At 43.7% G+C, this 20078-nt stretch overlaps 4 protein-coding genes across 10 annotated transcripts in view; 1 reads left to right on the top strand and 3 right to left on the bottom strand.

Annotated features, from left to right (window-relative positions):
• Positions 1 to 522, bottom strand: part of mdc1 (mediator of DNA damage checkpoint 1) — a 9084-nt gene extending 8562 nt beyond the window's left edge. For both annotated transcript variants that reach the window (XM_081696692.1, XM_081696693.1), the window contains exons 1-2: positions 476 to 522; positions 85 to 223 (exon numbers count right to left, since the gene is read on the bottom strand). In XM_081696692.1, coding sequence (XP_081552818.1) covers positions 85 to 211 — 127 coding nt within the window. In that variant the 5' untranslated portion in view covers positions 212 to 223; positions 476 to 522. The remainder of the gene's footprint in view (positions 1 to 84; positions 224 to 475) is intronic.
• A 3143-nt stretch (positions 523 to 3665) lies between these two features.
• tubb5 (tubulin, beta 5) lies at positions 3666 to 9225 on the bottom strand. The gene is made up of 4 exons (XM_026995732.3): positions 9085 to 9225; positions 6680 to 6788; positions 6188 to 6298; positions 3666 to 5925 (listed from the first exon to the last, which is right to left on the bottom strand). The coding sequence occupies exons 1-4, from the start codon at positions 9139 to 9141 to the stop codon at positions 4865 to 4867; spliced, it is 1338 nt and encodes a 445-aa protein (XP_026851533.2). The 5' UTR covers positions 9142 to 9225; the 3' UTR covers positions 3666 to 4864.
• A 492-nt stretch (positions 9226 to 9717) lies between these two features.
• On the top strand, positions 9718 to 17723 carry flot1b (flotillin 1b). The gene is made up of 13 exons (XM_026995733.3): positions 9718 to 9867; positions 10435 to 10495; positions 11796 to 11871; positions 12854 to 12944; positions 13045 to 13188; positions 13374 to 13493; positions 13581 to 13676; positions 14265 to 14417; positions 14586 to 14767; positions 14865 to 14910; positions 15122 to 15259; positions 15360 to 15524; positions 16192 to 17723. Exons 2-13 carry the CDS (start codon positions 10453 to 10455, stop codon positions 16213 to 16215), a joined length of 1278 nt encoding a protein of 425 aa, XP_026851534.1. The 5' UTR covers positions 9718 to 9867; positions 10435 to 10452; the 3' UTR covers positions 16216 to 17723.
• The window catches only part of ddr1 (discoidin domain receptor tyrosine kinase 1), a 33834-nt gene continuing 31479 nt past the window's right edge, over positions 17724 to 20078 (bottom strand). For all 6 annotated transcript variants that reach the window (XM_035530945.2, XM_035530943.2, XM_035530944.2 and 3 more), the window contains one exon: positions 17724 to 20067. In XM_035530945.2, the coding sequence (XP_035386838.2) occupies positions 19927 to 20067 (141 nt within the window). In that variant the 3' untranslated portion in view covers positions 17724 to 19926. The remainder of the gene's footprint in view (positions 20068 to 20078) is intronic.

The raw sequence follows: 20078 nt of genomic DNA, 5'->3' as shown, positions 1-20078 counted from the left end.
ATTGCCTATATACAGTGTCTGATCACACTCCAGTTAGCACTGCGTTTCCTAAGGGGTTATGAGAGGGACCGTCCCAACACTCACCTCTCTCTGGGATGTGGTTATTTCTGAACACTTTCAAAGCAGCTACCGGTTCTCTTTCGTCTCCTCCTTCATCGTCACCGTTTTCTTCCTCAGAGTAAGAAACCTCGATCTGTTGCGTGGCGTCCATACGCAGCCCTGCCTGCCGGGGTCGAGGAGCGATAGTTACCAGTTACACTATGGGTGCAAGACAAGGGACTCTCTAGTTAGCCTAATAGCTTGGTAAGCTAAGGGCCATGCCAGCTTTGGTAAAAATCCGACTCCTGCAGAAACTATGCGGACTAGAAAAGTCATGGAAACATGCAACAAGGTTACATTTAAGACATCGTTCATTTGTAAAATGGTCTACGATCGTTCTTTGTTTTTTTTTTATTAATAAGATGTAGTCACATACTTTATCAAGCAGCTGTAGTGGAAGCAAACTTCCGGAACGGCCGGAAAGTAAACGCCACTCTCTATTGGCCGCTTTGGTCACTGCCCTCACACCATCTTAAAATTGATTGGTCCTTTCTGCAAGTCATTCAACACATCACGTTTTAATTGGACGATGGTAGAACATGGTGTTCCATTGCTAAAATTTTCCCCGCGCACTGACCAGTATGGGCTCTCAATGGTTCTTTCATTTCGTCCGGAAATGACGCTATTTTTTCGCGGCCAAAAACTTAGAGAAAATAAATAAATAAATAAATAAATAAATAAAATAAGTAAATGTGTTTTTTTATATATATATATAAAACACACACACACACACACACACACACACACACACACACACACACACACAGCGCTGGAAAAAATAAGAGACCAACAATTGATGGGTATATGTTTGACCATTATTCTATAAACTAATGGCAACATTTATTCCAAATTCCAGATAAAAATATTGTATTTTAGAGCTTTTTTTTTTTTTTTTCATGAAAATGACTAATGTTCAAAATAACAAAACAGTTACTGAAATTTCAGACCACAAATAATGCAAAGAAAACAAGCTCATATTCATTTATAAACAATACAGTACAAATATTTCAGTACAATATTTACAATACAGTACAATATTTGGTAGAACAATCCTGATTTTTAATCAGCTTTAATGCGTCTTGGCTTGCTTTCCACCAGTCTTTCACAATGCTGCTGGGCAACTTTACGTCACTCCTGGCACAGAAATTCCAGGAGCTCAGCTTTGTCTGTTGGCTTGTGACCATCCATATCCTCTTGATCACATTCCAGAGGTTTTCAGTGGGGTTCAGGTCTGGAGATTGGGCTGGCCATGATAGGGTCTTGATCTGGTGGTCCCTCATCCACACTTTGATTGACCTGGTTGTGTGACATGGAGCATTGTCCTGTTGAAAAAAAAAAATCATCAGTGTTGGGGAACATCAGAGCAAGGTCAGCAGAAGGAAGCAAGTTTTCTTCCAGCACAGTTTTGTAAGTGGCTTGATTCATGCGTCTTTCACAAAGACAAATCTGCCTGATTCCAGCCTTGCTGAAACACCCCCAGATCATCTCCAATCCTGCACGAAATTTCACAATAGGAGCGAGACACTCTGGCTTGTAGGCCTCTCCAGGTCTCCATCTAACCATTACACAACCAGGTGCTGGACAAAGATGAAAATTGCACACATCAGAGAAGATGACCTTACTCCAGTCCTCTACGGTCTAATCCTTATGGTACTTAGCAATCTTCAGTCTGGTTCTTCTTTGCTTCTCACTGAGGAAGGGCTTTTTTTCTAGCTTTGCACGACTTCAGCCCCGCCTCCAGAAGCCTGTTTCGAACTGCCCTCGGTGTTGCATGACCCCAGCTGCTGCATGACGTTCTTTTTGTAGGTCGCTTGACATCATCTTATGCTTGTTAAGTGACATTCGAATGAGGTGGCGATCATCACGGTCGGTAGAGAGTTGTTTTCGTCCCATGTGTTTGCTGCTTGACCTTGTTCTTATGAACCATAGTTTTTGAAATTTTCAAGATAGAAGCAACCTGATAGTCACTGTATCCCTCTGCCAGTAAAGCTACAACTGAACCCTTCTTTTCCTCATTAAGAACCTTTCTTCTCAACTCTTTTGGCTCGGTCTGTAGCTGTATTTTGACTACACTTATTTTTTGGGTAGTCCTAGCACTGCTTTTCCCATCCAGCTGGTTCTATAACTAGAGAATAGTAATGACAGCAGCAGTGGTTTTTATACTGTTGCATCTCATTAAGTAGAATGATGTGTGTCTGTGAAGGAATCCAACAAACACTTGAATGGAATGGCTGCTGTACATGTGGAGATGCTGATTTAAGAAAAAATTGGAGTGGTCTCTTATTTTTTTCTGGAGCTGTATATATATATATATATATATATCAACATACAGGAATAATGGCATTTTGATTAACACACACACACACACACACATAATCAAAATGCTTATTCCTGTATGTCAATTCTACAGCATATAAATATATTTTAGATGGTTATATTCTTTCATCTTTGCAACAGTCTGCGGAAGGCCATTTCCTGTTCCAGCATGTGTTCCTGTGCACAGAACAAGGTCCTGTGTGGATGAATTCCAGTGATCTGCGCAGAGCTCAGTCCCACTGTACAGATGAATCTGGACGATTGTGAGCCAGACCTTCTCGTCCAACATCAGTGCCTGACCTCACAAATGCTCTTTTGACTGAACAGGCACAAATTCCAGGCACACTGCAAAATCTTGTGGAAAGCCTTCACAAAAAAGTGGACGTTGTTACAGACACAAAGATGGGGCCAGAGCCTTATTAATGCCTACAGTTCTGGAACTGTGTAGAATTAGAGTTTAAAACCTCAGCAATAAAATGAGTTGTGCAGGTGAAGTGTAGAGCATGTTGTATACGTTCCTTAAGGTAAATAAATAATGGAATATTAGCAATGATGAGTGACAGGTAGGAAGGCATGGGCTGGAGTTCATGTGGTGAGGAATGGCAGCAGAAAATGAGAAGGTTAGGTGACCACTGAGGCAGTAAGGCTTGAGGAGGACTTATGGACCCAGATCTTCCAGAACTTTATGCTATCCAGCTGGCAGGAGAATAAACTGTCAGTTGCTCATGTAAAGTGCTATATAACTACTGTGCCTTAGCTCGCATGGCAGGATCACCAATGATGTCGGAAGCTTTCCTTGGTAGGGCCACATTGGTTAGTACACAGACAACAGAGATCTAATACAGTAGAAATTATTGGTTTGTCCCACCCCATGCAACCTTACATTAACTTGTGTCCAAGTGTGTGGAAACTATTCCTTCCAATTGTTACCAGAAATTGGACAAACTTTACCCAACAGTAGCCTACACCAGTAAGGAATATAGTTGTCTGAAGACAAGGTTCCTGAGCTTCTCATCACAGGATGATTATATTTAGAGTGTGGTTCCATCACACTATTATTTCATCATTGGTGTAAATTGTATATTGTTGCTTATACTGCTTTTTCATAAGTTTCCATTTTCTCATTAGAAATCAATTGTAGATTCACCTGCTGTGGAATCCTGGAATGTAAAATTTTTAAATGTTGCCGTGTATTGATTTTAAATGTAGAGATAATGAGAACACCATCAAACAATCAAGAAACAGTCAAATTAAACAAAGTTTCAAGTTTATTTTACTCTTTTTTTTCCAGAGGCTCAAAAAACTTTCCAATAGGAAACTGAAGTAGGTATAAAACGCAAGGGACACTTCATGATGCAAAAAAACCCAAACAAGTAAAAACAGCTTTAAAAAAAACAACAACAAAAAAAACAACCTTCGGGCTCAGATACAGGACACTTCCTAGATCCTAAAGGTCGTACTGACATTCTTTTCCAACCTTCCGAAACCAACGTTTTCGTACTTTGCGTCTTTTCACACAATCTACGGTACTGCTGCTGTCTGCACCTTCCCCCTACAGACGTTGGTTGGCGTCGAGTTGGGAAGGCTGAACAGCTGCTCTGTGGACCCCATCATTCCTTCTGGCCTCTCTTCCTCAGTCTCTTCATAATAATCCTTCACATCTGTAAACCATTCGACTGAATACTGTAATCCTCAGTGACGGAGGGCATGAGGAATTTGCATCATTCTGCCAAAGCTGTCCCATTGTAGTGCAATGCTCACATTTAGGAGAAAAACAAACACTTTTACATTATTTTCCATTTGAATATGCTCTGTGGGTAGGTGTGTTTCACATTTTCTTGCAGTGCTTCGAAACAAAGCAAGCAAAGACAAAAAAACGAAAGGGGAAAAGAAGAATAAATAATGGCTTTTAACACTCATGTCCGCACGGGATCTTCATCTCCCTCTCTGTCTCAGTGGACAAATATTGGCATGATTGATGTCATCCAGATGTGCTTCTATGCCTTTAGGGCTGGGATATTACCCGCTGGCTTTCATGACAAAGGTGGAGACCAGTTTGGGACAAATTTACAGCATGAACCATAAGAATGGTTTCTGGTTTAGAACCAAGTGCAATCTGTACAGGAAAGCCAGGCATGTAAACTAGCCTTCCCACAGTGAACAGGGAAGAAGTGAGGACATCAGTGATAAAGAGAGATTAAAATGGAAAAGACTTATGAACACTGATCCCTACTAGTGTTGAGGGTGAGATTTTTCCATTTCGGGTTGAACATCCATTGAAGATTCCTCTGGTCGTTTTGGCCCCATTTATCTACTGCTAACTTCTACGTTGTTTCAGACACTTACGGCTGCATCCGTATGTGCTTAGCTACATTTTCCTCCTTAAAAGCTTTCCGGATGCTGCTCCCCCCCCGCCCCCCGCCCTCGCTCTCGCTCAACCTCCTTCTTCTTAGGCGTCCTCCTCCGCCTCCCCCTCCTCGAACTCTCCCTCCTCCTCGGCCGTGGCGTCCTGGTACTGCTGGTACTCGGACACCAGGTCGTTCATGTTGCTCTCAGCCTCGGTGAACTCCATCTCGTCCATCCCCTCACCCGTGTACCAGTGCAGGAAGGCCTTGCGGCGGAACATGGCCGTGAACTGCTCGGAGATGCGCTTGAACAGCTCCTGGATGGCCGTGCTGTTGCCAATGAACGTGACTGCCATCTTGAGGCCGCGGGGCGGGATGTCGCACACGGCCGTCTTGACGTTGTTGGGGATCCACTCCACGAAGTAGCTGCTGTTCTTGTTCTGGACGTTGAGCATCTGCTCGTCCACCTCCTTCATGGACATGCGGCCGCGGAAGACGGCAGCCACGGTGAGGTAGCGGCCGTGTCGCGGGTCGCATGCCGCCATCATGTTTTTGGCGTCGAACACTTGCTGCGTGAGCTCTGGCACGGTGAGGGCGCGGTACTGCTGGCTCCCCCTGCTGGTGAGGGGGGCGAAGCCCGGCATGAAGAAGTGCAGGCGGGGGAAGGGCACCATGTTGACGGCCAGTTTGCGCAGGTCGGCGTTGAGCTGGCCGGGGAAGCGAAGGCACGTGGTCACGCCGCTCATGGTGGCCGAGACCAGGTGGTTGAGGTCCCCGTAGGTGGGCGTGGTCAGCTTGAGCGTGCGGAAGCAGATGTCGTAGAGCGCCTCGTTGTCGATGCAGTAGGTCTCGTCCGTGTTCTCCACCAGCTGGTGCACGGACAGCGTGGCGTTGTAGGGCTCCACCACCGTGTCGGACACCTTGGGCGAGGGCACCACGCTGAAGGTGTTCATGATGCGGTCGGGGTACTCCTCGCGGATCTTGCTGATGAGCAGGGTGCCCATGCCCGAGCCTGTGCCTCCGCCCAGCGAGTGGGTGAGCTGGAAACCCTGCAGGCAATCGCAGCTCTCTGACTCCTTACGCACCACATCCAGCACAGAGTCCACAAGCTCCGCCCCCTCTGTGTAGTGACCCTTCGCCCAGTTGTTACCAGCACCGCTCTGACCTGCGACGAGTCACCAAGACACAATAAGACTGTCCATTCAGTAAACCTTGAACAGTCTAATTATAATATTTAATTATTAAATGTTACCAATAAAAACTAGAACTGGTTGATAGACCAACAGAGAGAAAAGGTTAAAGGTTATAAAAGCATTAGTACAAGAGTACTCAAAGAATCTTGATTTCTTAGAATGAAATGCAAATGTTACAAGAACAATGTAGTCAAGCTGTAACCAGGTCTGCTGCCTTCTCCCACAGCAACTCACCAAACACAAAGTTGTCAGGTCTGAAGATCTGACCGAAGGGCCCAGAGCGAACAGAGTCCATGGTGCCAGGCTCCAGATCCACCAGGATAGCTCTGGGCACATATTTACCTCCTCCAAGAGAGAAAGAGAGATATAGAGATAGAGAGATAGAGAGATAGAGACACAAATACAGCTCAATACAGAAGAGAAAAACAGAATGCAATCCAAAAAGAAAGGATCTTGTTGTGATCTCTCCCAATTATATGAAGCATTTTAATTGGCTGAACTGAAATGTCAGAATGTTATAAATGCAGCATGTAATACAAATATCTATTTATAACCATTTATAACATGAATCATATGCATGTTATTATCTTACAATGTCAAAATCTTGGTGAACTTAACTAAGGTAGAGGTTAACCCTTTTTCCCGCATGCATGTAGCACAGGCGTGCGCGTGTGTATGCATGCATGTGTGCGTGTGCGTTTGGGTGTACAAGCTCTAGAGTGGTACCTGTAGCCTCATTATAGTAGACACTGATTCTGTCAAGCTGCAGGTCACTGTCTCCATGGTAGGTGCCAGTTGGGTCAATGCCATGCTCATCGCTGATCACCTCCCAGAACTGTAAACCAACAATACAATTTAATAATATTAATCTCTCTCATCTACAGTAGAAAATGACTTTTTAAAAGGGGAGGATCGTTAGTCATGCAGTAGTTTTATAGAGGGTACAAAAGCACGTATCCAACCATTGTCCTTCTGCGTGCACGCCCTCGTCTCTGTGCGCCTGACAATGCAGCATCAATCGGTTTGGAGATGATATGTATAAAGTAGCAGATGAAATGTACACTAGAGATTATGACTATTGCCAGGTCTGGGTGAGTAGCATGGATTACCATGCATTTTAATTCAACCACTGGATCTGTATACAAGGAACTTATTGTCTTATTTCCATAAATGAGTAAATAAATAAAATAAACATAGAATCACCTTGAGCTGAGTGGTAGTGAAAGTAGAAAGAAAATGAAACAGAGAAGGAAAGAACGAGGGGGTGGATTGGGGCAGTAGTAAGGCAGGTAGATCTGGAGGCATATAGAGGGCAGAAACGTGCTGGGAGAATGAGCAGAGGCAGGAAATGCTAATCAGCACAGCCAAGTCATCCATGGCTGCAAATCCCTCCTCATCCCACCCAACCGTCAAGCCAACACAGACTTCTGCCTCGTCATCACGCGTCAGACATTATAATCTCACGTTAGGAAGAATGACGGTTATTCTGTCATCTTAAAATATTCTGTCGTTTCTGAGCCAGTGCAACGGCTGGGTAAGACTGCGTGGCAAAACAGTCAAGAATAAACCGTGATTTACTCATCTGTGATTCGACCCAAGTCGGGTTTGTGCCACAGGCTGGCACGCAGCAGCTGGGAGACCCATTACTGGTTGCCCCACCCCTAACTGAGCTCAAGACAATGATTAGGCAGTTACGGTATGACCAGTCAGTCAGCGCGATGCACTGGTGCCTTTACCCAAAGGCTAACGGTACTCAAGACCAACACATCAGTTGGCATTTAAGGAAACAATCGAATGGGTTTCTAATGGGTTTTTTTCAAAAATGAGAATCTCCATTCATGAACCCATGCAACCAAACCCATATCCATACGCCTAACCCGGTAATTAAAGTGCCCGTTATCGCCGTTTTAGTGTTAAGATATAAAGGGCCAACAGCAATTCAGAGCGCCTCTTACACGAAATGTCATTAGCACAGATTATTATTTGATAAAATAATCATATTTATAGTCTTATTTTAGAGTATAGGGGAAAAAGAACAAGCACAATTCGTCAATTAAAAAGAAAATTCAACGACAAATGACGTGATTAAATCATGTGTCGGGGTGAAGACGTCGTCCGTGTCGGATCATTGTTTAAATTCTCCATGAGCAAAGGAGTTTTCTTTGTCAGTGGTCTTCTGGCCCCACCCTTCCTACTCTCCGATCGGCTCGTTCATCTAAAGCGCTACACCGACCAAAGCGATATTCACACAAAAGACTGGAAACGTCGCCTTAGAAAACAAACAAGCATCACCGTGTAGATTGTTGTTGAAGAAATATATTTATTTTTGGTCAGAAACATAAGGCGATTGTAAATTTTGCGCAAGGAAAAATCCACGCGACAGCTGTTTAAAGGGCTTGTGACAGCGAGCCGGGTGACAATTAGCTTCCATAGTGTTGAGTTGCGCTGTGTGAGGCTGTGCAGTGCAACCGGCAGACACGCCACGCCCGGAGTAGGAGATGGGTGGGAAAAGCGAAAATTAATGCACGATATAGGCAATCCATTTTGTCGGCTGATGTGGACATGCAAAAAATAAAAATTAAAAAAAAATTACATCTTCTATATCAACAACAAATTACTATCCTATTTCACACATGAGGATAATGCATTTGTATTATGCATTATGCAAAATGTGATTATCAGAGATTTTACTTTGAGAAAAGGGATATAATCCCTGCAATCCCAAAGCACACGAGTCAGACAGATAGTGTTAAGAAAAAAGTTTTAGACTGTCCTACATGTTGATATCATGCATTAGGTCAGTGGGGATTTAAAGGATTGTTCAGTGCCCAGACAGTGGCTCGTAAGGCATCGCAGTCACACTGATTTATGTTTGAACAAAATTTGCATTTGAATTAAAATATCATGGAAACAAGATGTCATAACAATGTAGCAGTTTCTTAATATTGTTTTACAAACATGAAAACTAAATAATGATTCTCATGTAGGAGGCTGCCAGGCCACTCCTTTAATCTGGGGTTCTCATTGTTGAGGCTTCGTCTCATATCCAGTGAAAACTGCGGCTCTCCTACTTTCCAAAAGATTGGGAGCACGTTTCTTTTTAAAGGAAAGAAGACAAAGCCTCCTCTTACCTTGGCACCAATCTGGTTGCCGCACTGGCCGGCCTGGATGTGTACGATCTCCCTCATGGTTTAAAGCTCGAGTGCCGCTGTCTCCGCTTCCCAGACGTCACGCGTGTCTCCGCTGTGCCGACGATGCGCGGACAAAGGCTTTATATCTCTGGGCTGACTCCAGAACGAGGCTCGGGTCGTAGCAGGCGGGGGCGTGCCAACGCCCAGCTGTTGAGCCAGTTGATTGGTGCGGATGAGGCGGTGTGGGCGGAGCGTTGGTCGGATCACACTGCAGTAGGGGAGCAGATAGTAGATAAGTTGATGGTAGAAGTTCTTTAAAAACAAATCACGTTTTTATAAGTATTTTATAGATCTTTTTCAACGATTGACATTTAAAGTTAAACTTTAGTTCATGCAAGTTACTCTACTAATTGATGAAAAGACGTTGTTCTTATGAATTTAGAATACTACGGATTAATTTTTACTTATTTTAACTTTTAAAATACATAACTTTTCCATTTTAAGTGGCACTATGACATAAACCACAACGAAGCCCGCGTATAAAATACACTACATTGTGTTTGATATTCCAATGTCTGATTATGGTTTGAGTTTAAGATTGTGCTGTGAAGGACCAGCTTCTTTCGCCAGGGGGCGCTCTAATTCGCCATGTATTTTACGAATGGGCGGGGATCACGAGAGTCTGTGTTGTTCCGTTGACATTTTTACCTCAACAAAACAATTTCCCCAGTGTTTCAGCGATTGCGGAAATCTATCCGATAGCTTCTCGGCGGTTAACTCTCGGTGAGAAATATTCGACAGTTTATCACGACAAAACATTCAGGATAATATGTTAGCTAAATATAGTCAAAGTTCAAATAGTTTATTTAAGTATAAATACATTTTGTATGTTTGTGTAAGTTGTTAGCTAGCTAGCTAACTAAATGACTAGCTAGCGAATTCCCAAATCCTTATGCTGGTAAAGTTAGCTTTAATTAGTTGGTGTTTTTCTACCGTAACGCTAGCTAATTAATTAGAAACCCTGACCATGTTTCCCTAATCTGCACTATTCAGGGTCATTTTTCTAGCGCTATCTAAGTGTAACGCAAAGCTTTCAGGCTGATGTTGACAGCTAACTAGCTAACCTGCTAACGAATTATGCGTGTGACGTTGGCGCAGGAACCTGGTTCGCTAAGACTGGATTAACACACTTTTTGGGAAAGTGATATGCACTTTATAGATAAAATAAACAGCTGACTCGTAAATCCGATGTGATATACGATGCCTGATTCGCGATGGTTAGATATTTATGATGAGAAACGTTATTACGGCATATGTGGTGTTAAGGGGTTGAAATCACATTTTCTACAGATTAGATCCAGTGTCAAGATGTTCTACACATGTGGTCCCAATGAGGCAATGGTGATTTCAGGTAAGAGCAAACATTAGACAGTAACTTTTATTTACTGTCTTTATTTACATTATTTATAGGTAGCTAGCGGTATAAGACCTTGTAATGATGCATGTTAGGACATTATGTAAATTACTCTGATAGTATTCATTAAGTCTCAATGATGCATATTGCTAGTTGCAAATAGATGCAAAAATAAAAAAATGTAATTATTTGACCAAGAAATTTTACTTATTGTGTTAAATCAAAATGATGTATAAAAGTAGAAAACCTTTAGAATATATGAGGTCTAGAATTATATGGTTACTGTATTTTGCAGTGTCAAAAAAGTGTATTAACTAAGATTGCACATCTGCTTTGTTTTTTTTGTTTTTTTAACATCACGTTACTTAATTTGTGCCTGTGGATCGCCGGTGTTTTTTTTTGCCCATTGGCCTAAGAATTGGGGAGAAAGAGATGGGTTAGATTACAGTTATTAAAATGTGCATTTATAACAGACAATGTCTGCATTTGATCTATCAGTGTTTTTGTACCTGTATCCCTGGTGTGGCTCAGACTCTAGTACTAGTGATGTTAAAGTAGAGACATCAAGAGAAATATCAAGTAATATAAATTTACACAAATATCAATTTCCACAAATTTAGTGTTGAAAAAATAAAATATGCATGCATGAAGATCTGTCTCATTTAAATTCTTTTTTTATTTGCTAAATCATCTACCGTGATTGGGATGGGCACCGTTGGTAGCAGTTGTAACTGTACTGCTGTGTGCTCTACTGCTTATTAGACTTTAAATTCTCACTCTAGAAAATTAAAAGCAGAAGTACAGTTGTTGCAGTATAAAAGGTTTGTCAGCATTTATTTTGAAGTGGCGCTTCAAAATGATTCCATCGTCACATGATGGCTGCTATAGACACTAATTGTTTCACTAGGATTAGACCTCTGGCCTTTAAACACAACCAGTCTGGGTTTAAAAAAAAAAAAAAAAAATCCTTTGCTTTTATCCTTGTTGTAAAGCATCAGCTAAATGCCATAAATGTAAAAAATGTGTCACAGCCTGCTTTGTGTAAGAGATTTGGTGTCATTTGAAATGATTTGGCATGACCAATAGTGAACTGATGCACAAAAGTGCAAGTGTTGGCCTTAGGCATTAATCATTAAGATAGAAGGGCATTTGGACCGTGGTAATCTGACTGGTCAGATTATTGTAACAGAGTTGGGGGTTAGTGAGGGGAATGTGTTTGTAACATGTTTGTCCACTTGATTGGTAAACTGAGCCCATACTTTGAACTCTTCTCTTTTGTGTTCTCCTCGCCTCTCAGGCTGTGGCCGTTCTCCTCCCATAATGATTGCAGGTGGAAGAGTGTTTGTCCTTCCATGCATTCAGCAAATTCAAAGGTATTCCTCTCAACATTTCTCCTGTCCATAAAAAAAGCGTAAATTTAAAAAAAGCAATATGAATATCTTGGCATGCCATGAACAGTGATAGCACACATCCTTAATAATGCTGGCTATTAGATCAGTAAATCTGTCATCTGCTCTCTGAACAGCACAAACAAACAGACCTTGTTTAACATAGCATGCGTTTAACATGGCAACCGATGTCAGGAAAGTGTGCACCACACACATACCACTGCGGGATCCTTGGCCTTTGTTCCTCATGTTAACAGGGATATCAGAGTCATCAGTACGACTATGGTGATCACAGCCGTAGTGGAGCTAGGCAAGAATGATGACCTAGCAAATGGCTAGAACACTGCAGATAAAGAGGAGCTTTAGGTATGTTACGGGTCTCTTATAGAGCAAAGCGTTTGGCTGGAAGTGTAGAACTGCCATAGAACTGCTGTTGGTGTACGAGTGTCTGCCATGTCTGCTGACACAGCACCGGCTTTGGCCTACAGCATGATCAAAACCCTAGAAATGTCGTCGCCCGTGAAGCCAGCGAAACTGTGGACCCGTGGAGCCAAGTGTTGACAGGAGTCAAATAGGCCCAATAAAGTAAATCTCCCATGTTACATCAGAAATGGGTAGATCAATAGACTGTCCCCTGCTGGAGTCACCGCGTCTTTGTTAGTTGTTGTTGAGGATAAAGCGGCTGTTGGTTAGATTTCTCTCAGTGGCATTTGGCAGTGCAGCCAGTAATTAGGCTCAGTCATTTAGACCTCCTGGGCGCACTGCTAAGTGCTAATGCAGTGCTATCAGTGAATGCCCCCGACCTTTTTAATGGTGGCCCTTCTTCAATCTGTTTCAGTCTCAGTTCCTTTTAACAGCATCCTCCAAATACAATCAGTTCCACTGGGCTTGCAGTACCCTCTTTTAGTCTCTCTCTCTCTCTCTCATTCTCTCTCTCTCTCTCTCTCTCTCTCTCTCTCTCTCTCAGGATAAGCCTGAACACACTAACTCTCAATGTGAAGAGTGATAAGGTCTACACCCGGCATGGCGTGCCCATCTCTGTGACTGGCATCGCACAGGTCAGTCGTCTGCAAGCACACTCACATTCGCTCGCCTGCCCACTCTCGTTTGCACCATCTCGCTCAGTGACCCCGCGGCGCTCACCACTGCCCCCTACAGGTGAAGATCCAGGGCCAGAATAAGGAGATGCTGGCCGCAGCCTGCCAGATGTTCATGGGCAAGACGGAGGCTGAGATTTCCCAGATCGCCCTGGAGACGCTGGAGGGCCACCAGAGAGCCATCATTGCTCATTTGACTGTGGAGGTACTGTTGATGCACGTGCTTACACACACACCTATGCCTACCTCAGTGTACTCGAATCACCTGTGGAGTCCTGAAATGTTGTTACAACTATGACTGTTACTGCCTACTGCAGGAGCCAATGGGAGGTAGTGAGTGACTTGTAGCTTGCACCTGTTTCTTTCTATGTGATTTCTCTCTTTCTGTAGGAGATTTATCAAGATCGCAAGAAGTTTTCAGAGCAGGTGTTCAAGGTGGCTTCCTCCGATCTGGTCAACATGGGCATTGGTGTGGTCAGCTATACACTCAAAGATGTTCATGATGACCAGGTAACCCGCCCCCAACCGCCCCATCAGTTCATTAGCATTTGTCGTCCATTGTACACTGACTGAGTCTGTGCTGCTCTCTGCCCTCAGGGTTACCTTAACTCTCTGGGTAAAGCTCGTACCGCTCAAGTTCAAAGAGACGCCCGCATTGGAGAGGCTCAGTACAAGAGAGATGCCGTCATCCGGGTGGGGATGGGGGCCGATTCCTCTCTTATACTTCTCACAGTAGTCATGTTGTCTCTCTCTTTCTTTCTCGTCTTTCTCTCTTTCTCTCTCACTCTCTCCTCTCTCTCTCTTTCTCTCTTTCTCTCTTTCTCCTCATAATTTTGAACTTTTTCCTCCAAAGGGTTTAATCACCCTTGTACACTGTATGCTTGTTGTATCTGAATCCACTTAGTGTGTGTGTGTGTGTATGTGTGTATGTGTGTATGTGTGTGTGTGTGTGTGTGTGTGTGTGTGTGTGTGTATGTGTGTATGTGTGTGTGTGTGTGTGTGTGTGTGTGTATGTGTGTGTATGTGTGTGTGTGTGTGTGTGTGTGTGTGTGTGTGTGTGTGTGTGTATGTGTGTATGTGTGTATGTGTGTGTGTGTGTGTGTGTGTGTGTGTGTGTGTATGTGTGTGTATGTGTGTGTATGTGTGTGTATGTGTGTGTATGTGTGTGTATGTGTGTGTATGTGTGTGTGTGTATGTGTGTGTATGTGTGTGTGTGTGTGTGTGTGTGTGTGTGTGTGTGTGTGTGTGTGTGTATGTGTGTATGTGTGTGTGTGTCTGTAGGAAGCGCACGCCACGCAGGAGAAGGTCTCTGCACAGTACAAAAACGAGATTGAGATGGCGAAGGCTCAACGGGACTACGAGCTGAAGAAGGCCGCCTATGATGCGGAGATCAACACCAAGAAAGCCGAGTCCGAGATGGCCTATCAGCTTCAGGTATCGGAGTCATGTGACCCACAGTCCCAAACTCCTAAACCGTAGCTAGTTCCACAGTCTCTCGAAGTCGGCAGGATGTCCAATTCATATACTCAGCGATCAGGGGACCGAGTAGTGTTTGGCGAGGAGCTGTGCCAGGGCTGACCGCGTGCCGTGCCTTCTCTCCAGGTGGCGAAGACCAAGCAGCGCATCGAGGAGGAGACGATGCAGGTGCAGGTGGTGGAGCGCATGCAGCAGATCACCCTGCAGGAGCAGGAGATCACGCGCAAGGAGATGGAGCTTGAGGCCAAGGTGAAGAAGCCGGCCGAGGCTGAGAGATATCGCCTGGAGAAACTCGCCGAGGCCGAGCGGTGAGTGACACGCCGAGCGGGAGGTCGCGGCCCGGAGCCAACGCCCCGCGGCATGTGTTGTAACGTGTCTCCTCCTCTGTCTCTCCCACTCTGGCAGGATGCAGCTGATCATGGAGGCGGAGGCGGAGGCAGAGTCCATTCGTGTGAGTTTGTAGAGCGCGTCTCCACGCTGCTCCTCCACCCTCATAGAGCTCAGAGGGAGAGTCGGCTTCATCAGAGGCTTCATAATGAGGACAGGACATTTCAGACAAGTGCTCTCCCTCTCTCTTTCACACACCTTCTCCTCTCTCTCTCTCTCTCTCTCTCTCTCTCTCTCTCTCTCTCTCTCTCTCTCCCCACCTCTCCCTCTCTCAGATGAAGGGTGAGGCAGAGGCGTTTGCCACAGAGGCCAAGGGCCGCGCTGAGGCCGAGCAGATGAACAAGAAGGCTGACGCCTTCAAGCAGTACAAGGATGGAGCCATGGTGGACATGCTGCTGGAGAAACTGCCTCTGGTCAGCACACGCAGCCGTTCACCCAGCACACGACCCACAACACGTACCACGTACCGCAGAACAGGTAGCCGAAGGAACTGAAGCATGTTGTGTCTTCCAGATGGCCGAGGAGGTCAGCAAGCCCCTGGGGGCAGCGCAGAAAATCACCATGGTGTCCAGCGGAAGCTCGGAGGTGGGCGTGGCCAAGCTGACAGGGGAGGTGCTGGACATTATGACCCGCCTACCACAGACTGTGGAGAAACTGACTGGAGTCAACATCTCTCAGGTGATTTTAACACACACACACACACAGACACACAGACTTTTGTATTTATCATATCCACAGCAAGAGTGCGAAGGCTTACACAACTAATCTGCCCACTGCTGTCAAAGCACACTGATACAGCAGGGAGTCGTCAGGGGATTTCTGCAATTCTGTGTCCTGTGTCATCATCTCATCGGGTGATGAGAAACGCAGGAGTTCTTTTACGTTATGGCCACTTCCATTCTGTACTGCAATCTGGCCAGCATCGGGAATACCGTTAACTGCTTCCCAGAAGCAGAAGAAACGCATCTTGTCAAACTGCCAAACCACTGGAACCTTGTGAAACCGAACGGAGCAGAATCTCACCGCTTGTAGGAAACGCTTCACAATAAACATTAGCACACATATGAAAGTGTCTGGATGACCACAGCTGCCCACCAGGCATATTAAAATTTAGGCCAGCGAGGTTATGTTTCATCCTTTTTTTAAACAACCTGCCCCCTCTCTTAAAGGGGAAGTCTCTCTTAAAGGGCTCCAGTGTGCTGAGCGTTGTCTCATGTCCACTGCTGTCACTGTTCCCTGAAGCGACTCCAGGCGTCTTAAATGGTTGGATGTGTGTGTGTGTGTGTGGTCATTTGCAGTCTTGCTGGTGAAGGAGAAACGTTTAAACGGTGTCATGTGTTTACAGGCTGCCTCCACCCGAGTGCGCTGAATAAGAAACTGAAGAAGGGGGAGGGGGAGGGGCGTACCTGACGAACGCTGACATCACGCCTGGACTCAGGTCCTCTACGCAGATTTGCATGACTGTGCTTTTCCTAAAGCCTTGTAATTCTACACTTCATGGGATTTTTTTGTTTGTTTTTGTAATCCGTCGTTTTTACACCGATCATAAGACACTTAATTTTGTATGAAAAGGTCCAGTTGAATCATTCAATCAGGTGATTTTGTTTTGAATTAGGTAAGGGGTTGTCCTGTTCCACTGGCAAGCTGTTGTGGTCAAAGTGGGATTTTTTATATTAGTCTGCATTGTCTATACTTGGATGAAACCTGCAGTTGCTGGTAGTCTGTTTATTTCAAAGGGCATCAGGTTTTGGGACGTAACCTGTGCAGTTTTCACTTATTAACTCTGTTTGAGTCCAAGGTAGTCTTGACTATATGAGCTAGAATACTTGTTTAACTAATTGAAGGCAATTAAGTAAAACGATGGAACTGCTATTTTGTGTCAATTGAGCCAGAGGATTATAACATGAGCTCATGTTTTTTGTTTTTATATCAATGGACTGATCTGTGTAAAACACTGTTACTATATTATATTATTCTTACTCTTGGTAATGTGAAACCATAAAGAGGAACTGTTAGATAAGCGTTCACGTTAGGCTATATAAATGTGAATGAATGTATGGTCGTGCTACCTGCTTGCATGCTTTGACTGTCTGCTTCACTACTGGTCATATTCACTATGCACCAGGGAGATGACAATACACACTTTATAACCTCAGTGACTAATAACTGAAATAGGTGACTTCAAAGAAGAGTGTTTGAATGTGATACTTGTAAGTCTATACAGAGAGTGGGAGAAGAGAGGAAGGGGTGTGGTTTAACGCTGATAACATTTGCATGAAGAGTCTCCTAAATCTAGGTCAGACACATGTGGCATCCACAAAGGGTGAGAAGGCTTTTGCGTCTCACAGCTTGGGTAAATCCTGTAGTTGGTAGTTGGAGGAGGATGTGAACGATGCACAATTATCTCATTTATAGTGCATCATTGTATGTTCTGGGACCTATTCATGCTTTGAGTAGAGGATGTCTGTCCAGTCCTGACCAAGCGCTGCTGATGTGTGTTGGAAGCTGAAGCAGTCACTGGGAGGACTGGACTGAAAACCTCTGCTCTGGGCTTCTCCAGTTTCTACCTTCACTTCTCACTAAGTTCCTCACAGGCCATTTTCTCAGACGTGCATGCTGATGTCATGTGCCTAACTACCCACCAAAGCACTAATTTCATTCTGTCCTTTGGCTGGAGAGAAGGGCGCTTCCTGCCCTGGACTGTAATGTCATTAGTCAGGCAAGCACTCCTCCCCCACTCGTGCTCCGTGTAAATCTAAACCGATTCACCCTCGTACACGTCTGTGCCATGTTTCTGAATGTTTATATGAAAAACCCGTATGTGGTTGTAGATTGCATTAACTAAAAATAAATAAATACTTAGCATGTGCAAACAAATATTTGACTATAATGGTTACTTTATTTAAACAACTACGAAAATAGACAACAGACAACAGCACTGAACACAGGTAGCAAAGCACTGACAGACCCATCACAACAAAGATATCAAATATTAGTGAAGAAAATTATGTCCCCTTGACTATTTACATATTCTTAATTTTTACATTAAAGGACCATGAACAGAAAGGCATAGCTGAAGACAAAGTATGCCTGAAGTCAGATTTATAAAAATACAAGATTTAGTTCAGGACTACAGTGTATCAAAAAGGTTAAAGGTCACTTGACGTCATAGCAACATAACCATTTATGAACCACATTCACTAGGTATATTACAGTATGCATATTACTATGATTAGTTGGTTTACTGTTACTCTGCTCCCACTCAAACATAGACACCACCTTAGGGTTTTTACGATGGCGGAGTTTTACTCTGCGAACTGTAGAAGTATATGCTACACCAGTTTGCTGGTAGAAAGTTTTGTAAATGATCCTGTGGGTTAAACAGCCTTTTTGAGCTCTGTCATACTGAACATTTAGTCACACAACAACCAAAGAAGTTCATATTGGTGATGTCATAGGTCAGACTGACATTAAAGTGCAACAGCGGCCCCTGGTGGCGCTGAGAAGTCAATGCATAACCGTCATGAACACACACTCCTTTCACTTACTGATATACATATTTACACTTTACCATTGCTATGTTTGTCTTCTCTTTCCAATCCTGTGTGCGTGTGTGAGAGTTGTAGTAAAGACGTTATGTGAAGGTCATCAGGAAGCAGGTCACAGTACAATATTGTGTGTTCATTCAATTCAAATAAAATACGGTTTAAACTCATTCATATGGATTTATTCTAGACCAGAATAAAATCCTGTTCAATTCACAACTGCAGTATAAACAGGATCTGAGGCCCCATCACTTTTTGCATTAAAAGCCCTCCACAGGAATTTAATTTCTTACCCTTTATCTCTTGGCTCCTTCTTCCATTTCAGGTTTACTAGTACATACTGCACAGCTCATCTCTGATGACCCCACATGGGTCATGCCATGCTCATGTTAGCTACACTTCACACCACTCAGATGGGAGTCAGATGTAAACAACGTGGGTGGGTCTGTGTCTTCTTTTTTTATCCATATACTGAGCTCTGATGAGCTTCCATTTAGTAGAAAGATTTCATTAAAATTTCAGTACCGCCCCAATTTGTCATTTAAAGGCCCAGTGTGGAAAGGTTTTACTACACATATATCCTCAATAATCTATTTCAGTGTGGCAGTATAATATTGGAATTGATCAAAATGGTTATGAAGCTTCATGTCTATCATGACATGTCAAGAATAACCCCTCAAAAATAATCACTTAATAATTCTACTCGAACAGAAGAGTCTTGAGTATGTGTGCAGCTTACTGAATGCTTATGAAGATGCACTCCCCGTGCTGGGTTTAAGTAATAAATCATTCACCACTGATCTACTCGTGCCCACGAGATCAGACACAAGTCATCCTTAACTACCAGTTACCTTAATTAAAAAAATAAATGTTTAAAATGCTACTGATTGTTAAAATATTTTTGTATCAGTAATGTTATTATTGGTTAGTTAATTATGCTTTGTGCAGTTATTGTAATTAGTGAAGTAGCAGTTTTATTTTGCTGGGAATCGCTATGGTTAAAGATTTCCATGAATCCATCCATTCATTTACATCGATCATAGTATGTGCTGTTCAGCTAAAGAAAAGCCCTCCACCAATTTGTAGAAAATGGTTACAAAAATTAAGATGATGGGTTAAACAATTCTGGATTCTTAGGTAAGGGGTTCATGGTGTAGGTTTATCACTTAAACTAAGGACTAACTTTGGGGTGTAGGGAACAGGGTTCAAGAATGAGGTTAGGACTAGTTTGGGTTTTTAGCTTTGAAGCAGGTGAAGTGAGAGCACTGGACCAGCAGTGTCTCTTAACCCACCAATCACATAGTATACTAATTTACATAAGAATGCTTAGCTCCGCCTACTTCTACATCAGCTACCCCTCCACCAGCTTGTGTGGTCTACACACACACACACACACACACACACACACACACACACACACACACACAGCCACACACACATCCATAAATCTGTCTTCTGTTTGAAGAAGTGATGGGCTGTTAGGAGTTGGTTTCATTTTGTCCCATCTTGTCTCTCCTCTCTCTCTCTCCATCTTGCTACACCATGTTCATGGCATCTTCAGTGAGGAAGGAGTGAATGTGTGCGAAAGAGGGGCGGAGTTTACAGTCTCTGTTCCAGCAGCTCAGCATCAGCTCATACAAACCCTGTGGACACACAGCTGGCCGAGCCAGGTATACCTGAGAGAGAG

Source organism: Electrophorus electricus, chromosome 14, assembly GCF_041902795.1.
Source record: "Electrophorus electricus isolate QZ-2024a chromosome 14, ASM4190279v1, whole genome shotgun sequence".
Taxonomy (NCBI): Eukaryota; Metazoa; Chordata; class Actinopteri; order Gymnotiformes; family Gymnotidae; genus Electrophorus; species Electrophorus electricus.
Note: the sequence above shows the minus strand (reverse complement) of the source record. Positions and strands in the feature narration are given on the sequence as shown.